We start from the raw sequence: 25,732 nt of genomic DNA, 5'->3' as shown, positions 1-25,732 counted from the left end.
AGATTGTGCAGTGCTGTTCTAAATTATAATTATACGGCATTAGATGACATTGCCTATTTTTAAGCATCTGCATTTGCCAGTAAATATACAGGCATCCAATAAATTCAAGAGACACTGGAATACAAATTAGATTCAAAATCTGAACATCTCCTCTAAACTGCTGTGATAGCAGTCATTGAAATGCTCCGTCCCCCACTATGAATTGTGATGCTACGAGACAAAATTAGATGACAGGCATGAGAAATTAGAATTCTTATGACTTAATATATTTTTAAATGGCAAAGTATTATGCTCATTCTTTAGCCTTGAGATACGTTTCCATTTTAAATCGGAACAGAGTTCTCGTAATAGGTTATTTTGCTGGTCATAGTAACTAGACCTTTTCATGTGAATTTAAATTAGTCTGACAATAAATATTATACCCAAATTCTTACAGGACAAACCATCCCTTCTACAGTTCAACTGTGGGAAATGTGGTAGGTATGTGCATCTGGAAGAACGCACATACTCAGTATGGAAAGAAATTCTAAACACTTCAGAAAGGAGGAGGAGAAATGTGGCAGGAGAGCCAAGGGAATCTGGAGGCCAAAGTGAGAAAACAGAGGGCTATTCCCTCCTCAATTCTGAGGGTTGGTGTTTTGTTTTTTTGTTTTTTTTTGTTTTTTTTTTTTTATCTATTTATAGATCTTGGTGCCAGAAGCACAACTAAAATCATAAAACTTTAGACTTCTACACTGACATCCAAGGGAATCTGTTTGATTTCTCTTCCCGGTCTATGCTCTCTTTTCTAGCAAATATTTTCCCTTTGAGGATATTCCTATCAACCACACAGCACCTCAAAGAGTATCTCCACACCACCTGGAAAAATATGCTCTTCTAGCTTTCTGGGAAGGGTTTTAAGCTGTGACCAGGGACCAGGATAATTGGCCTTTATTCTTCACACTGACTTACAGCTTTATTTAACTGACCAGGGAGTAGGGAACAATGTCCACAAAAGTTGGAAGCTGAAATGGCTGAAAAGATTTGAATCAGAATTAAAGCCTTTACTTCATCTTGACAGGTTAGTGCTAGTTCCATGAGACCTTCATGTCTCACAAAACAGAGCTCATGATGGTCAGTCCCTCTTTGGGTGTATTTTAGCCTGAAAAACCACTGCTCTAATGAATCCATGCCAAAGTTCCTTAGCAATAGTTTCTTAAGCTTGATACTGCCTTGATTCTTTATTTTACTCACATGGATTCAGATCCCATGCTGGAACAAGAAGAAAAACAAAAACTTGAACCAATTTTAAATGAAGAGATATCTAACCCAGTCTCTACCCACCCATCCCCCCTCACCCTTGTTTTCCTTTTACTACCATCTTTCGCTAATTAGAGGTATCTGATCACTAAAAAAACAAAAATTTAGGGGCTCCTGGGTGGCTCAGCGGGTTAAGCGTCTGACTTTGGCTCAGGTCACAGTCTCACGGTTCATGGGTTTGTGCCCTGTGTCGGGCTCTGTGCTGACAGCTCTGGGCCTGGAGCCTGCTTTGGATTCTGTGTCTCCTTCTCTCTCTGCTCTTCCCCTCTCTTTCTCTCTCTCTCAAAAATAAATGAATAAACATTAAAAAAATTTTTCTTTAAATTTAGACCACTATGCAAATTCAAGATGTCTTACTTCTCAGCAAATTTTGAAATTTTCTTATTTAAAATAAATGACTTTTTCAATCCTGACAGAGGATGGTGTCCCAAGGGTGTGGGAGGGTGGGGCTGCCCTTGGGCATTGTCAAGGAGGAAAAGGTAAGGAACTCCACCTCCTCAGATCCCCCCAGGGAAGCACACCACAGGCCAAAGCTGGGTCAGCAAATACGATGCAGTGACACCTCTAAGAACCATCTAAACTTGGAGTGAGAGACATTCTGAAAACTCTCATCAAAAAGTGGATTTGGAGGATGCCTGGGTGGCTCAGTCTGGTGAGCGTCCAGCTCTTGATTTCGGCTCAGGTCACGATCCCAGGGTCATGGGATTGAGCTCCGAGTCAGGTTCTACATTGAGCATGGAGTATGCTTAGGGTTCTCTCTCTCTCTCTCTCTCTCTCCCACCCTCCCTCCCTCCCTCCCTCCCTCTCTCTTCCTCTGCTCTCTACCTCCCCCCACCCCCACTCATGCTCTTTAGAAAAAAAAAAAGTGGATCTGGTTTTTGATATCTAGTCCTTTCATTGACCTGAGAACACCTTCAAGCAGAATGTTGGAAAAAAAATAATAATAATAAACTTCCTTCTAAGTACTGGCGCTATATTCGCTGCAGATGTTATGGTCTGTGTTTAACCTTGGTCTTTAAAAAAGCTATTTAACTATGTATTTAGAAAAAAAAAATTCTGAGCCTCAATATTTTGGCTAGGAATTTGGCCCCCACATGGGACTCATTCTCTTTGGCTGATTCTGGCAAAGACTGTGGTTTTCTGAGGCAGATATAAAATGAGTAGCCAAAGGGATGTTCTCAGATCTTTAGCCTGATTATCAAAAGTTGAAAAAAAATAATTGCCAAGGAACAGTTCCCCTTGGATATAAAAATGAAATCTGTACAGTACAATTCAGGACAGCACATATTGCCATTCTTTTGCGGCTCTAAAAGGTCATTTTCGAGAAGCCGTGGTGGAGGAAAAAAAAAAAGCAAACCAAAACCAAAACCTCAGGTCCTCTGCTCCTAATGAGTGCTTTATTAGCTAAAAGCAACTGACACTTGGAGCAAGACTGTCATCAACAAATTCCGACAAATGGCCTCAGTTAACTTTTTCTTACTCTGGATAATAAAGATCCAGAGTCACAATTAGGGGGAAGATTGCAGATGTAGGTAAGTTCAGGGATGCAGGGTAGATTCAGTGCGGGTAGTAATGAAGAGTGAATGGTATCTTAGGTCCACAGGCACAAGTGGTTCTGGAGTTTTGATGGGAAAAGCAATCAAGAATTAATCAAACCACATGTGGGCAAAAAAGGATGCATATTCTAGATAACTGATTTTCGATACGAATGGTCTAGATTACCTCTAAGTCCCCCAGCAAGCCTGAGTCCATGTCTCTGAACAGCTCATATATTCTGTTGTCACCTAGACATAGCCAGCTGGCTGCGGGGCTGGGTTTATGGCTCTCTTTGGGAACCTCCTGAATCCTGCTTTCATACTACCAAGATGCCCTTTAGAAAATTATTTCTCTGTGGCAGAAAATGCCATGCCAAAAGATGAGTAATTTATTTCCTTGCAGTGTGTAACGTCTCAGCCAACATGATGTCGTCTCAGATGTTAGGGTTTAAAGGTGGTTCCTCTATTTACCTTGGCACCGATTTCCTAATGTTGCACATGTGATTACAGCACAGTTTAACAGTCAGGAGGCTCCTGACCCTTAATTTGATTTAATTTTCTTAGCTTACCAATAAGGTTAAAATAATACTAACAAATATATGTCCCTAAATTGTTTTTTTTTCTGAATAAGGGTAAGAGTAAATTAGCATTTACTCATTAAACATGTAATTACTAATGGTTTTTCTCAATGGATACAGATACTCACTAGAAACTTTGAAACAAAAAACTGAAAGGGCAGTGATTTATTTTTCTTATGCTTTATCCCCTAATATGTAATATGCTATGTTATAAATACTACGTTGTCGATTCCAACTGATCTTAGGGGAGTCATGAACTCTTCTGAGCCTGTTTCTTTATCTATAAAATGGAGACAATACCCTCTTTCTTGGGTACAGACTTTCTATGCTTGTTTTAAGAATTACATCAAATCATGGATGTTGTGTGAGAGTTTTTTTGTAAGCCATAATGCAACTGTGAAAATATAAATTATTTCTGTTGCTCTGGGTATCTTCATATTTTCAAATTAATGGCAAACATTATCTCTGAGTAAACTGATAATAACCTTGTGTGTTCGCAATGGCAGCTTCTATTTTCAGAATTATAAAAGATGGGCTGATTGTGCCCAAGACCAGCAATCAATATTGTTGAATTCACATGCTTGGAAAAGGAAAATTGAAGACCAAGTTCTTGTTATGGGACTAATTTCAGATCTTGATAAATTTGCCAGGAGTGTTAAACTTCCCTGTGTGTTGAAAAAACCTAATCTAGTTGATAGTATCAAATATTTTGGTATAGTTAATGAAAAAAAAACATACAGTCTGAATATTGTTTATCACTTAATTTTTTTTTAAATTTTTTGAGAGACAGAGCACAAATAGGGGAGGGGCAGACAGAGAGAAAGAGGACCCCAAGCAGGCTCTGCACTGTCAGTGCAGAGCCCAACATGGGACTCAAACTCACAAACTATGAGATGGTGACCTAAGCCTAAATCAGGAATCAGCTTCTTAACTGACTGAGCCACCCAGGCGCCCCATTGTTTATCACTTAAATTTTTTTTTTTTTATTTTGTTTTTGAGAGAGATGTACATGTGCAACTGGGGGAGGGACAAAGCAGAGGGAGAGGGGTAGAGAGAATCTTAAGCAGACTCCATGCCCAGTGCAGAGCCCAATGTGAGGCTTGATCTCAGGACTGTGAGATCATGATCTGAGCTGAAATCAAGAGTTGGATGCTCACCCGACTGAGCCACCCAGGAACCTCTATTGCTTTTATTATAAGCAACTATGTGCACTTATTTAATCACAGACAATAATCTAATCCTACAAGTATGTCAATATGGTTAAGGGACAGAGGTGCCCAAGGGGACTCTGGCCAAGACCTTCTCAACAATCAGGGAACTGCCTTTTACTTCTTTAAAATGAGTTACATTGTATTTCCTGAAGTGTAGGCTAATGTTCTCAGGCATGTGAATTATGATATACTTTTGTCAAACATCTGTTCCCGTTTAAATAGCAATTTGTACACCATACCATTTTCTCAAGTTGTATTCTTCAGAAAAAAATTAAAATTTCAAGTGCAGTGATCTGCCAGTTTATCTGGTGAAAGCAGCAAAGACAGTAAGAACAGATATGCAACCCCACCATGGCAAGAGAAGACACAGTTATCTTTTCATCTTAAGAGAAAAAAAATCAGTGGACTGATTAAAATATAACTTACTCAAGTGAAGAAGAAAAAATAAAAAGAACAAAGCAATGTACTGTGAAAAATTAGAAAATAATAGACTTAGGCTTAAGCTGGATTCAAGTCATGATTTCATTTGCTTATTCAAGTAGGTAAAATTTAAGCTATGACACACAGATTATAATAATTCTCTGATACCACCATTTTTGGCAGTTAAGTTGTATGGCTGTAAATGTACATAAAAAATTAAAAATTCATATAATAACAAAAATACATATTAAAACTGACCCTTAAAATAAAATATAAAAATAAAGCATGTATAACCTTTTAATATGTAGGCTATGTAAATTTATGTAAGCACCCATATGATCATACATGTATATGTGTGTTTGGGCACCCTCACATCCATAAATGCATTTATTTCCAAGAGTCCTGAAAGATAAAATGGATTTTTAGCATGTTTGAACCAAAGTTTTGAAGACATACACAAAAATGGAAAGAAACCTGTTCGCCAAAGCCACTCATGTGACACAGATGCCCCGATCTGACTACAGACCCAGCTTGGACACCTGTCATTCCTGCACACAGGATCTCTAGAACACTAAAAGGTGAGGGGTCCGATTTTCAGATGTTTCATTACAAGCTACATCTGAGATTAAAATCTGTTTGGCATAAACTTAATTTTCATAATATTGTATTACACTCCACATCTTTGGCCACTGCTGAGTCTAATAACGATAGGCTTCAGTTAGCTAGAATATCGCATTAAGCAAGAAGACCACTCATCCTGACCATTCTAAAAAAATAATTTTTTTTTAAGTTTATCTATTTATTTTGAGAGAGACAGAGAGAGCACAAGTGGAGGAGGGGCGAGAGAAAGGGAGAGACAGAGAATCCCAAGCAGGCTCCGTACTGTCAGCGTGGAGGTCAATGTGGGGCTCGAACTCACAAAACCGTGAGATCGTGACCTGAGCCTAAACCAAGAGTCAGACACTTAACTGACTGAGCCACTCAGGCACCCAAGAGTTTACTTTAATGAGCAAACCAGTGATGAGTGTCCTGGGGCAGCATACTTCCAAAATTTCTCTTGACTCCGTTCATGTATTTCCAGCTCCCCCATCCCCACTGCAGTCTAAAATACTTCACTGCCTTGTCTCACCCGGACCATTGGAATAGCCTCTTCTCTGCTTGCCATACAGCCACTGCTGGGCCGTTCTAATCCCTTCTCCATAGGTCCAGCTTCATCTTTATACATTGCACATCTGATCATGTCATTCCATACCTAAAAGATTTCAAAGACTTTCCACTGGTCTTAGAAAGATCAAAATATAGGGCCTTATGGTCCAGCCCCAGGCTCCCTTTTGTGTCATGCACATCACTCTGTCACTCTACAGCTCATTCTTGGTTCTCTGGTTATAGGAACTTTCTTTTAATTCCTGGGGCATACACTATAATCACTAATGATAGCAGGTTTTTTGCACACGGAGTGTCCTCCACCCGGAATCATCCCTTCTCCATTTCTACATTCACCTCCACCTCATTCATCCCTGCCGGTCCTTCAGATTCCAGCTTAGACACCACGGCTTCTGTCATGTGCTCCCAACACCACCAGCTACATTTCATATGGTGACTATCTGATTAATGTCGGTCTTTCCTACTAGAACAGAAACTCCGTGAGACAAGTGGGATCGTGTCAAGGTTTTTGTTTGTTTTTGGTTTTGGTTTTTTTGCCGGAATAAAAAAAAATATCAGAAAGAATAAAAAAGACAAAGTAGTTTGCCTAAGTACTACTGAGTTCACTGAATTGTTTCTCTAGACTGCCTAGGTTCTATATGCATCTTTGAATAAAGCATATACTTTCAACAACAGCCAAGCCTCCCTTAGACGGTTCAGAAAGTGACTCAAATAAAAACCATCAAGCGACTTTCTGTAGCGTCCTGACAAGTTTTTGTACAGACCTGGCCAGTAAGCAATTGTTGGTGGGCTCGTGTGCTCTGGACCACAGTGTTTTAATGTAAATTTCCTTTTCAGGAAGTGTTTTTAATGTCACTGGGATGTACAGAAATCTGTTCTGATTTTTGTAATTTTAACATCAGTCTTAAAAGTTAGCGATTCATGCAGAACTGTGACTTGACGATGGTTTAGAACATTTTTCCCTCCTGACAGGAGACCTATCCTGGGAAAAATAAAACATCCCAATTCTCATTAATGGAAACAGAGCTGAACAGACAACTGTAGCTGTTGAAGGTTACTGAAACTGCCAGGAAATTCTAAAAGCAAAAACAAGGTTGGGATGGCAGATTAATGGGCCCGAAACATAAAACCATGGAATTTCTAATGTTAATGGACATTTCTGTCAATATTTATCTAGGCACTTTAAGTTGTATATTATAGAAGAGATTAACTAGGGGAATGCTCACTTTACAAAGCTAGATCCTAATGAAGATGTGTTCATAATGCTACCTATCCAGTTTCCATCTTTAGGAGGGGTGTTCCAGGCTGATTATTCTATTTACTAAAGATAATGAGCCCACATATTTCCTCTATTATGGGACAGTGAACCTGAATAAAATTTGCTGAACTAATGCCTCTTTATGCCAGAAGAGTCTCAGGTTGGATTTAAGCCATCTCCAAAGCTGCTCCCCCCTTTCTTCATCCAGCAATCCATTTATTCATTTAACAAACAATCACTGAGCACCTGCTTCATGACAGATTTTTGTTTTGTTTTGTTTTTCAGGAGCTCACGAGCTGGTGGGAAAACTAGGAGGCAGAGTGAAGTATCAATACGATACGATAGTACGATATGAAACGGTAAACACTCCCCTGCTGGTATATACCAGCTTTTCTTAGAACGCACCTATAGGGGAGAAGCTGCCCAGACATCTCGTTTGGGGAGTTTGATGAGCAAGCCTGTATCCTCCCATGCTGTCCACCCTAGCTCAGATCAGCGCAGCTCTCCTTAGCCCTCCTTCCCCCCACACCTACCAGGGCATGGCCAGGTGCTGCTGGTAAGCCTGTAGTACTGCCCTACTCAAAATCCCAAGCTTTGCCACCTCCTTCCTTTTGTAGTGTGGGCCTCACCGTGCTTCTAAACATCAGGGAGCCTATCAATGACCCAAGGGACATCCAATATCTTAAAGAATGTCACTCAGCTTTCAAAAACCATGACTTATATTTACTTAAGTTTAAACGCTGAAGTCCTCATAGAGTATACTCGGGTATGTGTTATGGAATCAGAAGCATGACAGGAAGCTCCTTGAAGGAAGCCTTTGACTTCTGTACAAAGAAGGCCATTGGCAAATGTTTGCAAAATTGTTGAACTAACTGCTCTATCTCATAAGAAAATGAGCATTTCTGAACTAGACTATTGGTATTTATTTTGAAATCCAAGGAGCCAAGGAATCAAGGTGAATTGCTCTGTCCCTGCATAGATTCTACAAGTTCTTTGGGGCCATGTTACATCTACATGGATACTAAGCGAAACTGTGAAGAAGATAATGTTGTCTGTGCCTCCCTTTACACCCCCCACTTAGTCATATAATCATGTAGATTTATTGAGCGCTTACTATCCGTCAGGCACTGTTCCAAGTGGTTGGGATACACATCACCGCAAAAAATTCAAGATCCTTTTAATGAGTGCCCTGTACCTGGGACTGTGTTCATCACCTGGAACAATGCAGTGGACACTTAGCACGGCATCAGTCCCACAGAGAAACTGCTTGCAAACACGATAACATTAGAATGCAGATATCACCAAGGTACCATATACCTTACCTTGTAATGAATTGAAGATGGAGAAGAGGTACATAAAAGGGACATTTAAGGGTCCCCAGGCAAAGAAAGCAAAACCCCACGTCATGCCCAGCAGAAACGTCAGGCTGACCACACTGCGCAAGTTCCTTAAAACCTCTTCGCGCAGGGTCCGGTTGCTTCTTTTGCCGTTTCTCCCGCAGATTTGCACCATGACCACGATGAACATGGCAACATTCAGGAAAAACATGACTCCAAAATACCCAGCACAGGTCACATAAAATATGACTGGATCCTGAATCCAACAGCTTGGAGAAGAAGAAGAAAGAAGAAAGAAAAAGATTTATTACCATGTTCTGTTTACCTAAGACTTCTCCTGGCTTAGTTTGGACTTCTGCAGATTTCACAGCTGGGCCTTTCTCGGTGTCTTCAGACAGTCATTTCATTTTCTCGGGCCGCAGTTTCTTTTTTGATGTTTACACGGTTTTTTGTTTGTCTGGTTTTTTTTTTGGGGGGGGGTTGTTTTAGATAGCCATCATCTTAATATCTAGTTATTTAAATCAACAGTTAAAAAAGAAAATGAAGTAGCATCTTGAATTCTGACTTTATGTGAAGACACTCTTGGCTCCCTCAAAACCATGCCTAGCCCCCCTTTCTCTTATGTGACTGCATTCCGAGAGTGGGAAATTTAAGTACTCATTTTCTCAATCGCTTTTGCACTTAAGTGGTGGCCATGTGGACATTTGTTCTACAAAAGGATATGGAAGCAAAATCTGCTACGGGATTTTTGGGAGAGCTATGCTCAATAAACTGAATTGGCAAGGCCCTCCTTTGTTCTTTCTGCTTCCAACATGAATGCAAGGTCTGGAGCTGCAGCTCTCCCTTTACATCTCTGAGGCAAAGGCCAAGATCACTGCAGAATCGCTGGCCCTGACATTTTCAGTCATGAAACCGGTGCTGGCTGTTGCCTACTTCTACATCTCTTGTCATGTGGAAAGAGCCAGTTCCTACTTAAGACACACATGATCATGGATTCCATTACTGCTGCAGCATAATTCCTGTAAACATAATTAGCCTAGTTGAGGCAAGACCTGATTGGAGAACTGTGATATTCCCACAGGGACACTTCTCATGAACGGTTAAAAAGTTTACACCAATTACATCTTTATGAGATGAGGAGGAATATACTTGATATTCAGAATGGTATATATAGATCAGAAAATAGATGAAAGCAATTTATTTTTTATTTACATTTATTTATTTTGAGAGAGAGAGAAAGAAGGAGCAGTGGAAGGGTGGGGGGAAGGGGAGAGAGAGAGAGAGAGAATCCCACTAACTGTGCAGAGCCCAATGTGGGGCTTGAAGTCACGAACCATGAGATCATGACCTGAGCTGACATCCAGAGTCAGATGCTTAACCGACTGAGCCATCCCAGGCACACTGAGATGAAAGTAATTTAAAAACTATACCATGTGTGTTAAATTGCTTTCATCTAGGGGCCTGGGTGGCTCAGTCAGTTAAGTGTCTGATGTCAGCTCAGGTCATGATCTCACGGTTTGTGGGTTCAAGCTCCGCGTCAGGCTCTGTGCTGACAGTTCAGAGTCTGAAGCCTGCTTCAGATTCTGTGTCTCCCTCTCCCTCTCTTCCCCCATTCATGCTCTGTCTCTCTTTCTCAAAAATAAACATTAAGAAAAATTAAAAAAAAAAACATACTTATATAAAGTGTCCTATGAGTAAAGTCGACAAACACCACAATCTGCAGATGCCCCCATTCCTAATTAACACTATCAAAGTTCTTAGGTGCCTCAGAAATTGGATCATTTATTTAAAGCAATTAAATTCAACTTAAAATTCTCAAGTAAATGGCTACCATTCTGGGTTATGTGTCCCACACCAGCACGTTACTGCCACGAAGGCAAAGGCTATCTTGAGCAAGCTTGAATCCCAGAACCTAACGTGATTCTTGGCATAGAATAAATGCTCGATAAATGACAGCCGTTGATGGCACAGCAACTTACTAAATGTGCTTTAAAGTCCTGTGAGACTTGACTAACATACTTGCAAAATTCCCTTGTTTAGGAACTGATGCATTGACTTCTACTTTTAATATATCTTATTATAAAAATCCCTCAAATGATGCTGCTTATCTCTGGAGCTAATATTCCTTCACATACAGAAGTCCCCCCTTAGGATCCTGAAATGCCTGACCTGGATCCTTTATTTTCTGCTAGTTCTTGTGGGGTCTCTTGAGTGCTGCTTTGGAAAGATAAGAGAAAGAAGTCCATGAGGGAACGGGGCACAGATTGGACACTGACTGGATATGAACGAGTTATCCATGCATGAAATGTGCATAGAAATGTGGCCTCACAGGCCTCATCTCAGGAGTAAGCTCTTCGTGCATCAATAATTCATTCAATCAACAGATATTTATTGAGGACCTCTTATTGGCTAGATAAAGTATGAGAGAACTGCCAGACATGAACAATATGCAAATCTTGGCCTCAACGATCCCACAGTGTGAAGGGAATTTTCCAAATACAAACACTGATTTGATTTTCTTGAAGATGTGTGCGAGTTTAAGGAAAGGGAGCCTTACAGAATCTCCTCAAAGAGAATGGGTCTTCTGAGCCTAGCAGAGCATATAACAGACTTCCTTGTCAGTCTCCCAGGTGACAGAGCACAGGTCACCATGGAAAAGCAGCTCACAGGACAGGGCACCCAGCTGAACAGCTGCGAGACAACAGAGACCTCAGCTAAGGCGTGCAAATGCATTCCAACCTTCCAAAATACGAGGCTCACTACTGGCCTGGAAACTTGTACTAAACTTTAGGAAGCAAAGGATATGTACTCACCACAAACAAATTCCCAACAAGTTTTTATTACTTACAATTCATCGCCTTGTTCTTTTCCATAACTTTCTTTTCCATAGACCTCATTTTGGTTTTTGCTTGCGAGAACAATGGACACAATTAAGGCAGGCAGACCTGTTACAGAAAGACCATGACATAAGTGACTTTTCTGAAGCATCTGGAACTGTTTGATGTGACTGATAATGGCAAGGGGGAAAAAAGAAGAGAAAGAAAACCCTCCACATCACAGAAACAAATGTTTTCAAACTGACAACTTGATTCAAAACAATAATAAAATTCCCTCTTTGGTTGTTTCACACCAAACATCCAACTGTAACGGGCAACAATTAAAACCCACTCTTAAATGACAGATATTTAAGTATTCTGTTTGTCCACTGGCACTCAAGAGAGAGCCAAAATCTGGTTTATTCTGAATCCTGAAGCAAATACACATTTTCATGTATATTTCATTGGGGAAGGCCACACCACCCTAATTCCCTGAAAAATGCTTTTAGTGCCTCTGAGAATGGTGGCAGCACCTTGGAAATGTCCTATACTTCTATATCGACAGCTGCCAAAAAAAAAAAAAAAGGCTCTAAATGCTTGCTCTGATAAGAGGCCAGATAAAGAAAGGAATCCATCTAGAAGATTCCAAACAGGCTAATGCTACCATCCATGCCTAGCTGAGGAATCATGTTAAGAAGTTCAAGTCAAGAATTCTGGCTAGTATTCTGGTTGCACACACAAAAATAACCTTCTCTCACTGGTTCCAAAACACGGGCATTTGTTTAGAGGGTGAGGATAGCTAGGATAGTCTGAGCTGGCCTTTATATTTTCAAACATAATGGAAAGGCACCACTGTCTGCCAGTTGCTTCTTCAGACTTGGGTGGGCTGGCGTTGGTCACAGGAAATAAGTTTGTGGTGACTCAGGAGGCTAAAGCTTTTTTCCTTTACTCCTGAATTTAGTAAAGAAGGATGGCTGCACAGTTTTTTAAAATACCATTCTGGCATTAAAAAATATATAAATAAATAAATAAAAAAGAGAGAGACAAGGGGCACCTGGGTGGCTCAGTCGGTTAAACATCTGACTTTGGCTCAGGTCATGATCTCACAGTTCATGAGTTCCAGCCCCACGTCAGGCTCTGTGCTGACAGCTCAGAGCCTGGAGCCTGCTTCAGATTCTGTGTCTTCCCCTCTCTTTATCCCTCCCCTAGTCATGCATGCATGTTCTGTCTCTCTCTCTCTTTCAAAAATAAATAAACATTAAAAAAATTAAAAATAGCCATTTGCAACTACGTGGATGGAACTGGAGGGTATTAGGTTAAGTGAAATTAGTCAGAGAAAGACAAAAATCATATGACTTCACTCATATGAGGACTTTAAGAGACACAACAGATGAACATAAGGGAAGGGAAACAAAAATAATATAAAAACACGGAGGGGGACAAAACAGAAGAAACTCATTAATATGCAGAACAAACTGAGGGTTGTTGGAGGGGTGGTGGGAGGGGGGAATGGGCTAAATGGGTCAGGGGCACTAAGGAATCTACTCCTGAAATCATTGTTGCACTAGATGCTAACTAATTTGGATATAAAATTTGAAAAATAAAAAATAAAATTAAAAAAATAATTAAAAATACCATCCCTGCCTTGGGATGTGTATATCAAATCCTCATCATTCACAATTTTGAAGTTTCTTTTAGCAGCACTAGTCTTTTGAAATAGGATTTTCCTCTGAGAACCTGGCAGTTTCCGTGACAGTAAAAACAGAACCAAAACTTTTGAGGCGGCTTACCCCAGCCAATGATGCAGAACTTCAGTATGTATCGACGAATGTAAGTGTTAAATACTTTAACCAGGGCAATGTACATGTGAATTGCTTCTAGCCCCATCCAGGTAAAGGTTGCAAGAAGGAAGAAATGGAGCAGGACAGCGACAGCCATGCAAAGGCCTTCCACGTGAAACGAGGTGATCCAGCCATCCAAGAGGAAGAGGAGATTCAGGAGCAGCAGGGCTGTGCTCAGGTTCATCAAGATCTTGGAGGGATAGTCCCTTCGCAATTTCCTGCAAAGGGGAAAAAGGAAGAGGAGAACGAATAATCTTTTAAGCACAGGTGGTAAATTCATATCTTCTATAAAGCTCTGTAATAGGTTACATAGCATCATTTTGCAATGCAGCCCCACCGGGAGGAAGGGACTTGTGAGTATTTAAAGATATTTATGAGTATTTGGCAAATTATAACTTTTTTTAATATTAATTTTATTTCAAAGCTGTTTCTAAGTGTTTTCCAAATTTCCAATTAGTTTCAACAGATTGAATTTTTTTTTAACTCAAGAAAAATTCTCGTTATAACAATGAGATTTTTGTTTAAAAAAAACAATTTCCCTAAAATTTTGGGAGGCTTCTTGATTTTTAATGAAGTAGGGATCCTTTTTTTTTTTTTTAAAAAAAAAAAAACAAGTTTCTGATTCAGGACTACTTTTATAAGATCTGTGAAGCACAAGTTTTCACCTTCTACCAGGTAAAAAAGCACTTTATACAATTTTTATTTATATGTTGATCAGTTCTTCCAGGTTTGGGGGCCTGGGTGGCTCAGTCTGTTAAGCTTCCAACTTCAGCTCAGGTCATGATCTCATATTTCGTGAGTTCGAGCCCCGTGTTGGGCTCTGTGCTGACAGCTCAGAGCCTGGAGCCTGCTTTGGATTCTGTGTCTCCCTCTCTCTGCCCCTCCCCTGCTCGTGCTCGGTCTCTCAAAAATAAATAAACGTCAAAAAACTTAAAAAAAAACTCTTCCAGGTTTAAGTGCATTTTTCCATAGGAATACAGTAATTATAAATCAAGGTTCTATAGCTAGAAAATTTGTGTTGCATGATATATGTTATGAGAAGCCTGTACATTAAAGTTGAACCACTCCACACGATTCAAAAAGTATGTAAGTGTCTTTAAAAACAAAGGCAATTTTCTTATTCACATTTTAGGATAGTTAAGCACTGGGTTTTGACAGATAAAAAATACTTACTCAAAAGCAACATATGTCAGCAGAGTTGCTGCTGAAAAAATGGCAGATATCCCACACCCAATATAAGTGATGAAGGTGAGAACTTTGGTGTTTGTTGCATCTATCTGTGAGGCAGTTCCTTGAAGGTCCTATATAAGACACGGGAAGCAGCTGTTAAGAATCTCTTTTCACGAGAATGGTGTTTTACTAGAAAGTTCATTGCTAGCACTTACAATCTTAGCTCAATCTTAGGTGGAAAAACAGTGCAAATCAATATGGAAACTTGTGTTTATTATACTCTTACAGATCATTCTATGAAACCAAAGCATAGCATTACTGAGAGAGTTCCATGTTGCTTTCTATCATTACCTTGTAATCGAAGCTCTTTGCACACCGGGATAGCATGAAGAGCAAAACCACCGGGTTGGTCGCCCACCAGAAATTGGGGAGGAGGTCACTGCCTTGGCTAACAAATGATCAGGCCCCTTCCTCACATTTGCAGGGCTAGCGGCACAAGTACAAATGGAGGCCACCATGGCCAATGTGCGCCCTCAGCACACATTGGGTTCTTTTTGCCCAGTGCGGGGCGGGGTGGGGGTGGGGGGGTCCAGCCAGTGGACACCCAGAGTCAGGTACCTCTGAGCTTAGTGCTGAGGATCTTAACTATGGTTATTTTAAAGCTTGGTATGTACTGGGTTAGGTAGTCTTTATTTTTTTTCATAAATGAGAAGGCATTACAAATTTTTAGTTCATAGTTACTTACTTAGTTACTTACTTACTTACTTACTTACTTATTTATTTATTTATTTATTTATTTATTTATTTATTTATTTATCTAAATCTCTGTAGACCTGAAAGGGCACCGTTTAAAGTGTTAGGGGCTGTGGAATGGAAAGAATTAAACACTTCCTAGAATATTAACATGAAGTATTAATTTCACTGTGCAGAAGCAGACTTACAAATCTGGGCCTGGTAGGGAAATCTTTATTTTCCTCCTTATATAGGGAAGTGGGTTAGGGATAAATCTTGAGTTAAGACCATTCACTCAATCCTGGTTGGAAGATAAAGATACTTCCAATGTGCAGCATGTTAAAAAATGGAGTCTTCTTGGAGAAGGCCATATTCCAAACAGGATATGAAATTTGGGGTCTTAAATTATGAAAAAGAAAGTTTGTTTTAATAGGCTTTTCAGTCTATGTGTTAATTTCCTTTAATTTTCATCAAAATGTCCATAAAATTTGTTACTCACACACAAAGACTCCAGTAAGTTGTGTCTACATATGAGTATGTATATGTGACATGATGATGTGGGATTGTTTCAGGTTTGACTGACGCAGTAAAAAACAGGTAACAGCACTTCAGTGGCTCCCAGAAATGCACAGTGGCCGAATTCAGCAGACACAGAGGCCCAGGGTCAGAAGGGGCTCACCCAAACCTTCTCTCCAAGGACTCTCTCCAAACACTGGGAGGACCTGGGATTTCCCTGGCACATGGGATGGGGTTCAAGTCGGTGCCAGCGGACTCACCAGATAGGCCACCTGATCGACATTTTGGTTACCACGGGATTTCATGAAACAGAGAGATGGTCTTGAGGAATCTTCAGGTGACTCGTCATCACCTCTTGAAAACCTATGGCCCCCATCTAGGTGAGGCAGTAGACTTGCAAGCCACGATTGAAACCACAATTTAAAGTGTAAGTTAAATATACATTTACACACAACTCTGACATTGTTTTGTACTTCTGAGAATGAAGAATATGAGAATATTTTTTCCTCTGAACTAGCCAACACGAAAATGTACTAATGTGAAAAATCTTAAATCTTAAACTACGAAGAAATGTAGTAGGGGACAGTAAATCCATCATATGAGTTAGTAGATTAGAAGATGGAATTATGGGGCTGGGGTGCATTTTTTTTTAACTTCTCATACGGTAAATGTGTCATAGGGCAATTTAGACTCTGGGAATATCTTACACAAGTTAATAAAGAGTTTGTAAATCAAGAAAGACTCTTAACAAAGTCCTGGTGGTCTGGAAAAGCTGAAAGGATGCGGGCACACCTCCAGGAAGGATAAATTCTGGAAAGTTTTTCTTCCAGCAGTTTATAATCTTATAAGAGCAGCCAAGGTGGAAAGGATAGTACTAAAAAATGCATATATTCACATATATGTAAAACTAATTATTTAATCAAATGGCAACAGAAAAAGACACAATTACAAATTCACAGTAAAATTCAAACAATAGATGAAGAAACTGACCATGAAAAGAAATGGTAAGCCAAACTTTGGTTACATATAAGTCACCACTGTAAAGTGAATTGTATTACTGTTATCTATTTAACTTATACCTACAACATACACAGTCATGCTCAAACACACATGCTCATACACACACGTACATGCATGTACATGCACACGTACACAGTTCAAATAGTTAAATGAATTAAGCTAAAGCTTATACCTGAATGAGGATGATGCAAAGTAAGTGATTTCTAAGAGAATGTCAACTGTCAGTTTTGGAGAAAGGAGAACATGGCAGTTAAGACTGAGGGTGTTTTTTTGTTTTTATTACTTAGGGAAAACATACCATAGTTTAATTGTTCATTTTGATGCTCTGGCAGTAAAGAAAATATTTGTATTTTGGAAAAGTTAAAAAGTGATTTGCTATGATTGTCACCTTTTTAAAGGCCTTGTTTTTATCCCCCAGGCCATTTATGCAGTGGACGGTCTGGAAAATTACTTGCAGGCTTGCTATATGGCAGTGGCCATGTACATAGGCCAAGTGGGTTCGTGAGCCCAATGCCACACCCCACAGCCCCTCACCACTCCCACCCAGTCCCGTGGGAAGTGGGGGTGAGACCTAAGGGAGGGGAGAAACATAACCATTGTGATTCCAATTTAAAGAGCTTTACTGACTCAGCACACACTGCTGCCATCACCATTAAAAAATCCTTTGGTAATGATCCTTTGGAACTATACCAGATACCAGAAACGGTGGCTCTGTTAGTGTGGAGGGAATGCTCTGCACCAGAAAATTATCTCTAAGAGCACAAGTGTATCAGACATAAAGCAGAGGTGTTAAGTCTGTGGATGAAAAATTCAAATAAGTTGTTGCATGTAGGGTGGCTCTCAAAAATTTGGTGGGATGAGAAAAAACATGTTAGTGTGATCTAATTTTGGTTTAAAACTGTTGGACGGGATGGCTAATGATATAAAAACGGGGCCACGGAAGAGAAGGAAGGAAGGAAGGAAAAAGAAGTATGAGGGCCTAGTGGTAAGAGACATGTCATGCCCATCAACTCTCTTGCAGGCCTGAGGTCTCCCTGTTGCCTTAGTCCCTAGTCTGTCCTAACAGGCTGTGCTCTCCAGCAGGGCTTGGGAGGCGCATGATTTTGGGTGACCGCTGGATCACCTAGCCCAGTACCTGCTATAAAGTCACATTCAAAATAATGAGTGATAACGCGAGAACAATATTTTATAAAACTTTTCACAATTCTTTTCCATGTTAGTAAAACCAACATTTTCTTCTTCTTTAAATTTTCTCTTTCTCCTTTGTTTCCTCTCTCTCCCTCCTCCTTTCCTCTCTCTGTCTCCCCGACTCTGTTTCTCTCTTAATTCAAGGGTCTCATGGTGATTTTCTGTTTCTAGGATTATTTATCATTACTGTTAATACAATAGAAAAAAAAAGGTAGGGTTCTTTTCTATAATTACTGTTACGTATTTTAAATATGTGGTCTCTGCTAATTAGCAAGATTCAAGGCACAGATTACAATTATCAGGAAATAATTCCCCAAACACATCATCTAAAAAGGCTGACTTATGAAAAGAAGTATGCCTTCCCAAATTGTATCATTTCAAAATGAGTTTAGAAATTCCTCCCCTACCATCAGAACTCCAAAGTGTGTGAGGTGGTTACATAAGCAGACCGTCTCGCTCTCATCTGAACCTCTGTGTGCCACACATCCTGATGTGTTCCAAAATCCAGAACCTTCTGTAAAAGGAAGTCCACAAACAGTGTGAAAATAATAGCAGGCCAGTTCCTTTTCTATAACAGACATCAGCTTCTTCAGGAAAATATGCCTCAGTCTCTTTTGCCTTAAGTTTAGCAGTAAAACAGATACTACTCTTAATTCTGCCAATACTTAGCATGATTTAGATTCCCGGAATCATGGAAGGTTAGTGCTGGGTTGGCAGGAGAGTTTATCCTAGTCAGTGGTTTGCAACTGCGTTCTACTGAAGTGCCTCTGGGGTCCTGCAAAAGTCTGATTCAAGTTTAGGTTTTAATGTATGTATTACAAAATAAACTTCCATGAAAAGAATATCCCCTTTTGAACATATTACATACAAATGAAGTCTCTGAAGATCAACATTTGTTTCTGTGCATCCGCCTCTGCTTTTGTAGACACGAGGACAGAGGTCTGCATTCTTGTAACACACTATTGCATACACAGCAACCATGCAGGGTGGCAACTTATTATAAATGCCTTTAACGTACCTTGTCTGACTTTTATGGCAGGATATGGAATATGAGCGACTCATATAATTAAAGAATATCTTAAGACTGCAAGGTGATATCATTTTTAATTATGTGTCCAGTAAATCAGGACTTTCTCAAAACTGTGCAACTAGAAACCAAACAACAAAAAACTTCCCAGGTATGATAAGGCATATCAAAAACAGGGGTCTGGACACCTTCAGACTCCATTTCTACCAGGCAGCAGCCTGTACTGGGGCTGGTTTGATGTGGCCATGATAATCCCCCTGCAGATCCCCAAGGGAAGGTGACTCTTATGGGGTAGAGGTGGGAGGTTCATAGCTTGTCCTTCCCATCAAAGAGATCCCCACACCTTATACCTAGTAACTCATCTGTTACTGTTGCCTTTTTCTCTTAATTGTCCAACATCATTTTGGAAGGAGTTCATTTCTTTCAAGTTATGTGTGTGTGTGTGTGTGTGTGTGTGTGTGTGTGTGTGTAATATAACCACTTCTAAATTTATAATCCTTTAGTACGCTTTCTCTGTAATATGAGACCTGGAAGCTGGATTCTAAACTGCATGCCTCATACATATCAAATAGTCTCTTTAGAGATGTCCTTCCAAGAATGAGCTCATATCGACATTCATCAAAACATGGCAATAAGGGACGCCTGGGTGGCTCAGTGAGTTAAGTGTCCGACTCTTGATTTTTGGCTCAGGTCATGATCTCACTTTAGGTGGGGTCGAGCCCCGCACTGGACTCTGCGCTGACAGTGAGGAACCTACTTGGGATTCTCTCTCTCCCCACGTCTCTCTGTCCCTATTCTGCTCATGCTCTTTCTAAAAATAAATAAACTTAAAAAAAAGTTTTTAAAAACAGGCAATAAAAACACATAGTGTATTTTATAAATAATGGAAATCAAAGAGGTTGTTTGGTTTAAAAAAAAAAAGTCAAGTTTACTTATTTCTTCTTGCAATGAGTAAAAAGTTACAGAAATTAAGGTTCACTTCCCAAGGTACCTACACTAAGATTTGCAGTCCAGTTGCCATCATACTTACACGGTGACTCACTCCGGTTAGGATGGAACGAAAGGAAATGGGGGTGTTGAACAATGTTTAAAATTCAGTTGTTCTTAAGACAGCCAATATTTTAAAACTCACCATTTTTGTTCAGATCCCAGAAGGCACAGATGGGATGAGGCACTGCCTATATTAACATAAGAATAAACATGTGAAATTGTGTTTAAAATAAGTGAAAAATCTTATGATTTGAATATGGGAAAGGAGTCAAAATGCTGAGGTTTTCGCAAAGAAATAGACCAGGTTTAGTCATGCCAATACCACCTAAGAATGGCAGGCGGTCCAGAAGGATCTCCTGTCCCGAGACACTGACTGCAAATCAACCGTAGTCCCATAAGGAAGCACGCCTTCCATTTATCTAAAGGTTACTCTATATGTCCTGTCCTAAAAAGCTTTTCTTGGCATTTATCAAATCTCTTTACATTGCAATTTCACTTCATCTCCAGAATTTTCCTTTATGTCTAGATTATGTGCCCAGAATTAAAAGTAGGGACTCAAACAGATATTTGCACATCCATGTTCACAGCAACGTTACTCACAATGGCCACAACATGGAGGCAATCAAAGTACCCATGGGCGGATGATGTATGGATAAAAAATGTGGGAGATATATATAGAGAGAGGTATTTAGGTCTCTCTCTATATAAATATATAATGGAATATTATCCAGCTTTAAAAAGGAAGCAAATTCTGATACATGCTTCCTTAAAAATGTATGAAATGGATGAACCTTGAAAATATTATGTTAAATGAAATAAGCCAGTCACAAAAGGACAGATACTATATGATTACAATTACATGAGCTGCCTCGAGTAGTTAAATTCACAGAGATGGAGAGTAAGATGGTGGGTGTGGGGCCCAGGGGAGGGGAGCAGGGAAGCTGTTACACGAGGGTCTGCCGGTTTCAGCTGGGGACCACAGAGCAGTTCCCGAAGTGGATGGCATCATGAATGTGAAAGCACTTACAAATGGTTAAAACAGTAAATATGATTTACGCATATTTTGCCACAATAAAAAAAAATTCTTCATGGATGAAGGCACTGAAACAAGGGACGCCAAAGGGTAGAACGGCGAGGTCTCAGAGGGCCCAGTGACAAAGCAAGGCTAGTTCTTCGATGACTTAACTTCCAAGCCTGAGTCCTTATCAGCCAGCTTCCTGCCTGCCTGCTTCCTGCCTTGCCTAACAAATAGCAGAATCAAGAGAGGGACCCTCTGTAAAAGAGGGGAAAGACTGTGCCTAGCCTCACCTGGGACCAAAAGAAACCCCATATAATTTTATCGAATAAACATGATAGGAAGGGTAATGAAGCAACAACAAAAAAGCAACGTTTGCCAAGATTTCAGATAACTGCTAACCTCTCAAAAAAAATGAGTTAACTCTGCCCTCTTTCCCTTCTGCTTTCCCAGTAGCAATAATTTCTGACTTAAAAAAAAAAAAACCAAAAAAAAAACACAAAAAAAACCAAACCTTAATGGCAGGATTGTGCAACTGCATCTGTATCTAATTTCTCGAAGTAATACACTGTTTGTTCCTTAAAAAGCACAGCCCTTTTTTTCACTCCTGTTCTCCCCATGTCTGAATCCTAAAGGGGATGAATCCCTCCATTTGCCACCATTTACTGTGACATTACGGCACCACCTGATTAACCGTTCTCCCCTTTTTTGGAAAACTGCCTCGTTGAGAAAGTACCAGAATAAAATTCTTACCATGTAGAAAAAAACAAAGGCCCCACACTTCTCTGAAACGGTCTGCCTCTGTTCCACTGTTCTTTGTAGCATTTTCTTACCTGGTTTCTTGTATGTTTGATTTTAATTCGAACAGGATCCTTCAAACCCTGGATAGTAATGTTTCCAATACTGCATGCCATCACATAACTCACTAAGGTGCCTTTCTTGGTTTCTACATCCTTTTAAAGAAAACAAAAATGTATTATATCATTCAGTACACTTTTGTTTGATTTTGGTGCCCCCAAACACACAAACTGTCAGCACTTTTTACATTTAAGATCTTCAATTATAGAACATCCTGTTTATAAGATTAAATTGCTGGCTTTCCTGAAAGAGCTTTGCTATTTCCCTTATTATAATAAATACATTGAGGGAACATTATGAGCCAATGCTGTAAGGCAGTGTTCATAAAACCTCACTCTTGATTGCTGTGACTGATGTCAGCCGGTTAACATCTGAAACAATGTGAACCCAGAAATAACATAAACTCATAAAAAGCCACGAAACAATTAGACCATTTCCCTGCCCTAGAAAACTACATGAAATTGTTTGCTGTTACAGAAGTATAAATGAAATATGGTGTGAAAAATAAAACAACAACAACAACAAAAATTAACAATTCGGATTTCACATCCATGCCGATAGCCTGATGTGTTTAGTAACTTAGAACTAAATGTAATTCTGGTGGGTGAAGGTCCCATCCAGAACTTCTACCTTCTCTGCTTGTACACTTGCCATCCTCCATAGCTTCCCCTTCAGAGACAAGGTTGTCAGGAAATCAAATCAGTGAATCCGTGCTACAGAATGACTGGGGTCAACAGTGTCTCTCTCCGCAAGATCACCTCTTATTCCTTCTTCCCTTGTGTTATTCTTGTCAAACATCCTGCATTTCTCCATTGCAGCTTATAAATCAGTTGTTTGGGAATAATTACAGGATTTCTTACATGCCAAATAAAATCTCGGCATGCAGGATACTATATAGCGTGATCACGCTCAATAAAGTCGGCAATGGCTTGTGGATACCTTGTCTTTTATTTAAAAAATACGCATATCTTGTTCACTATGTTAGGGAAGTATCACAGAACCCTTAACATTTTTTGACTCTGCTATACATTCATATTAAAAACCAAGCATCTGTTTCCTAATGATACGTTGATGGGGAGATGCCAAGGGAGAAGGGAAAGGTAGCGTGGAGAAGGCGGACTCAAAATGAAACAGTAACAGATTCTTACAGTTCTAACCCAAATCCTTCCCACTGGGTGCAACCTCTCCTCTGAACAGAGCCCTGCTACCCGTGACTTTTTTGTGACACCTACTGCATTTCTGTTTTGTTTTTTTAAAAGTGACGTCATAAGCCTCAAGTGATTTTAACCAATGCAGTTTTATGTGTACACAGCTATTAAATCCTTCAGAGTAATTAGTAATTACATTCTTAATCTACTCAAAAATTTTACATAGTTTGTTTCTAAAACCTTTAAAAAAAAAAAAAAAGTCTTGGGGCGCCTGGGTGGCGCAGTCGGTTAAGCGTCCGACTTCAGCCAGGTCACGATCTCGCGGTGCGTGGGTTCGAGCCCCGCGTCGGGCTCTGGGCTGATGGCTCAGAGCCTGGAGCCTGTTTCCGATCTGTGTCTCCCTCTCTCTCTGCCCCTCCCCTGTTCATGCTCTGTCTCTCTCTGTCTCAAAAATAAATAAAAAACGTTAAAAAAAAAAAAGTCAACATTTTAGAATTCTGGGAAATGATTTCATGGCATTCCTTTTTCTTACCTGTAACTTACACCTCCACACCTCTATACATAACAATTAGAAACAATTCTACTGGCCTTGAGACTTGGCTAGTTTCTCTTACATAGATGGCATTGTTTCATATACGCTGGTATCTTTAATTTAATAAATAACTTTGATTTTTTAAAAAGGGCCCAGTGAAACTCTCTGGATCTGGTTGTACTTTCAAAGGCAACCAGAGGTCACCAGTGTTTGCTGGCAGGGAACTTTCTAGTATCTAGAAATGATGCCAATAAAAATGACAATATGTGCTCTGCACAATGCCATTTGACTCTGGGGATGTGTGAAGGCCAAAGGCCACTTGAAATATTAATGGGAAAGCTGATTAAAGCCAAGAATGCTGCTCATTATGTAAACAGTGCTTCCTGCTGAATTAAAAAAAAAAAGGAAACAAAAAGCAAACCTTTCCTTTGGCACACAATTTCTTTAACTCTGAAGGTCTAAATTGCTGGAGAGCATAAAATATTTAACACAAGGAATAATAAATAGTAGCTCCTCCACAAATTCCATTTCTAATTGTGCCATGCAAGTCTCAATCCAATATTTATTTAAGAAAAAAAACCCCTACATGAACACATCTGTTAAATAAGCATATGATTACCTGAAATAAAATGTTTAAATAATTATGATAAAATGTTTCATTTTTGAAGATACGATATATTAACTTTTCTAAGCCCCTTGATATATTTTCAAGGTACCCGAACTTTTATTTTGCCTTTGGAGCAAAGAAAATCAATCTGCAATTAAAAAACAATTTAATGAACCTTACCTGGAAAAGTCCAGTTTTATTGAAGAAAGTAAACTGTGCTCTTTTAACTAGTAAAGAATCTTCTTGACTTAAATTCTCAAGTAAGTTTGGAGGCAAAATTACAGAAGCCAATGGATCGGTTTGTCCACTCTCAAAATCCATCTGTGACACACAGAGATACACTGATTGACTAATGACAAATCACAGTGATAACTACCCCACATACTGAACAAGGCAGGAGAACAGCACTTGGCCAGGGCCAGGGCTCCCCTTTACCTCCACTGTAGGCACTGCCCTCCTGAATGAATGGCTACAGACAAAGGCCTGGGTCTCATCTGAGTTTTGCAAAGGTGGAAAAATGGAAGATGCACTGATTTTAACTAAGGCAAAATGAGAAGTCTACAAATCAGTTAACATTTTAAAAAATGAGTTAGAGTTACACTTAATAGATTTTGAGCTTTTCTCAAAACACGTAGTGAAATAACTACAAAAAAAAAAAAGATTGGAGTTAGTTTGTCTGATTGCTGAGAATAAGTATCTCTGGGTAGAGGAAGCAGCTGAAGTTTGGTGAATATTCTTGGATATCGTTTTCCCTGAACCCGCGGGTCAGACCAAAGAGTATCTTCCCGCAAATGGACATGGGATGAGACTGAGGCTGACCGAGTTTTCACCCTTAAATGTGAAACAGAATTATCCAAAAGAGCCCATACTCTCAAGAAGAATCTTGAGGAATCTTCCTTTTAACCAGATTTTAAAATATTTTATCTTGGTTTATGTCCGCAGTTGAGTAGTAGTGCATGCCCCTTAATGTGTTCTCCTATGTCAAGGATGATGTTGTGACATTTCACTTGCCCACACACACAGTAGGACCCTAACACACACACACACACACACACACACACACACACACACACACACACACAGTAGGAACCTGAAAAATATTTGCTAAAAGGTCGCTTCAACAGGTCAGAGTGGCTCTCCACTAATCTGGCCCAGCTTTCTGGCCCAGCCTCATCACTGCCTACCATTCCCAGGCTTCATGAACCAGTTCAGAGTTCGTTCAAAGACCAGCAGAATCAGCAATACCTGAGAAATTGTTCAGAGTGCAAACTCTGGAGATCCACCCAGGACCTACTAAATTAGAATCTCTGGGGATGGGACCCTACAATCTGTTTTGACAAGTCCTCCAGGGGATACAATGCAGCTGGACAACCACCGCCAAAGAGAATACATGAAGCTTCTTCCCACCTGGGGCCTTAATACAGCCCTTTCTTCTGACTGAACTGATGCCCTCCCCCCACTCTCAATAGG

General features: G+C 39.8%; 1 protein-coding gene across 5 annotated transcripts in view; it reads right to left on the bottom strand.

Moving 5' to 3' along the window:
- ADGRG6 (adhesion G protein-coupled receptor G6) overlaps nt 1-25,732 on the bottom strand; it is a 141,574-nt gene that overhangs the window by 13,437 nt on the left and 102,405 nt on the right. For 4 of the 5 annotated variants that reach the window (XM_047859923.1, XM_047859926.1, XM_047859927.1 and 1 more), the window contains 8 exons: nt 24,443-24,583; nt 21,951-22,070; nt 20,245-20,290; nt 18,493-18,599; nt 14,633-14,760; nt 13,409-13,677; nt 11,651-11,747; nt 8,788-9,071 (listed from right to left, as the gene is read on the bottom strand). In XM_047859923.1, coding sequence (XP_047715879.1) covers nt 8,788-9,071; nt 11,651-11,747; nt 13,409-13,677; nt 14,633-14,760; nt 18,493-18,599; nt 20,245-20,290; nt 21,951-22,070; nt 24,443-24,583 — 1,192 coding nt within the window. Of the gene's footprint in view, nt 1-8,249; nt 8,680-8,787; nt 9,072-11,650; nt 11,748-13,408; nt 13,678-14,632; nt 14,761-18,492; nt 18,600-20,244; nt 20,291-21,950; nt 22,071-24,442; nt 24,584-25,732 lie in introns of those variants that run through there. The other variant, XM_047859928.1, reaches the window with a different exon arrangement.

This window comes from Prionailurus viverrinus, chromosome B2, assembly GCF_022837055.1.
Source record: "Prionailurus viverrinus isolate Anna chromosome B2, UM_Priviv_1.0, whole genome shotgun sequence".
Lineage (NCBI taxonomy): Eukaryota > Metazoa > Chordata > Mammalia > Carnivora > Felidae > Prionailurus > Prionailurus viverrinus.
This window is presented reverse-complemented; position numbering and strand designations above follow the sequence as displayed.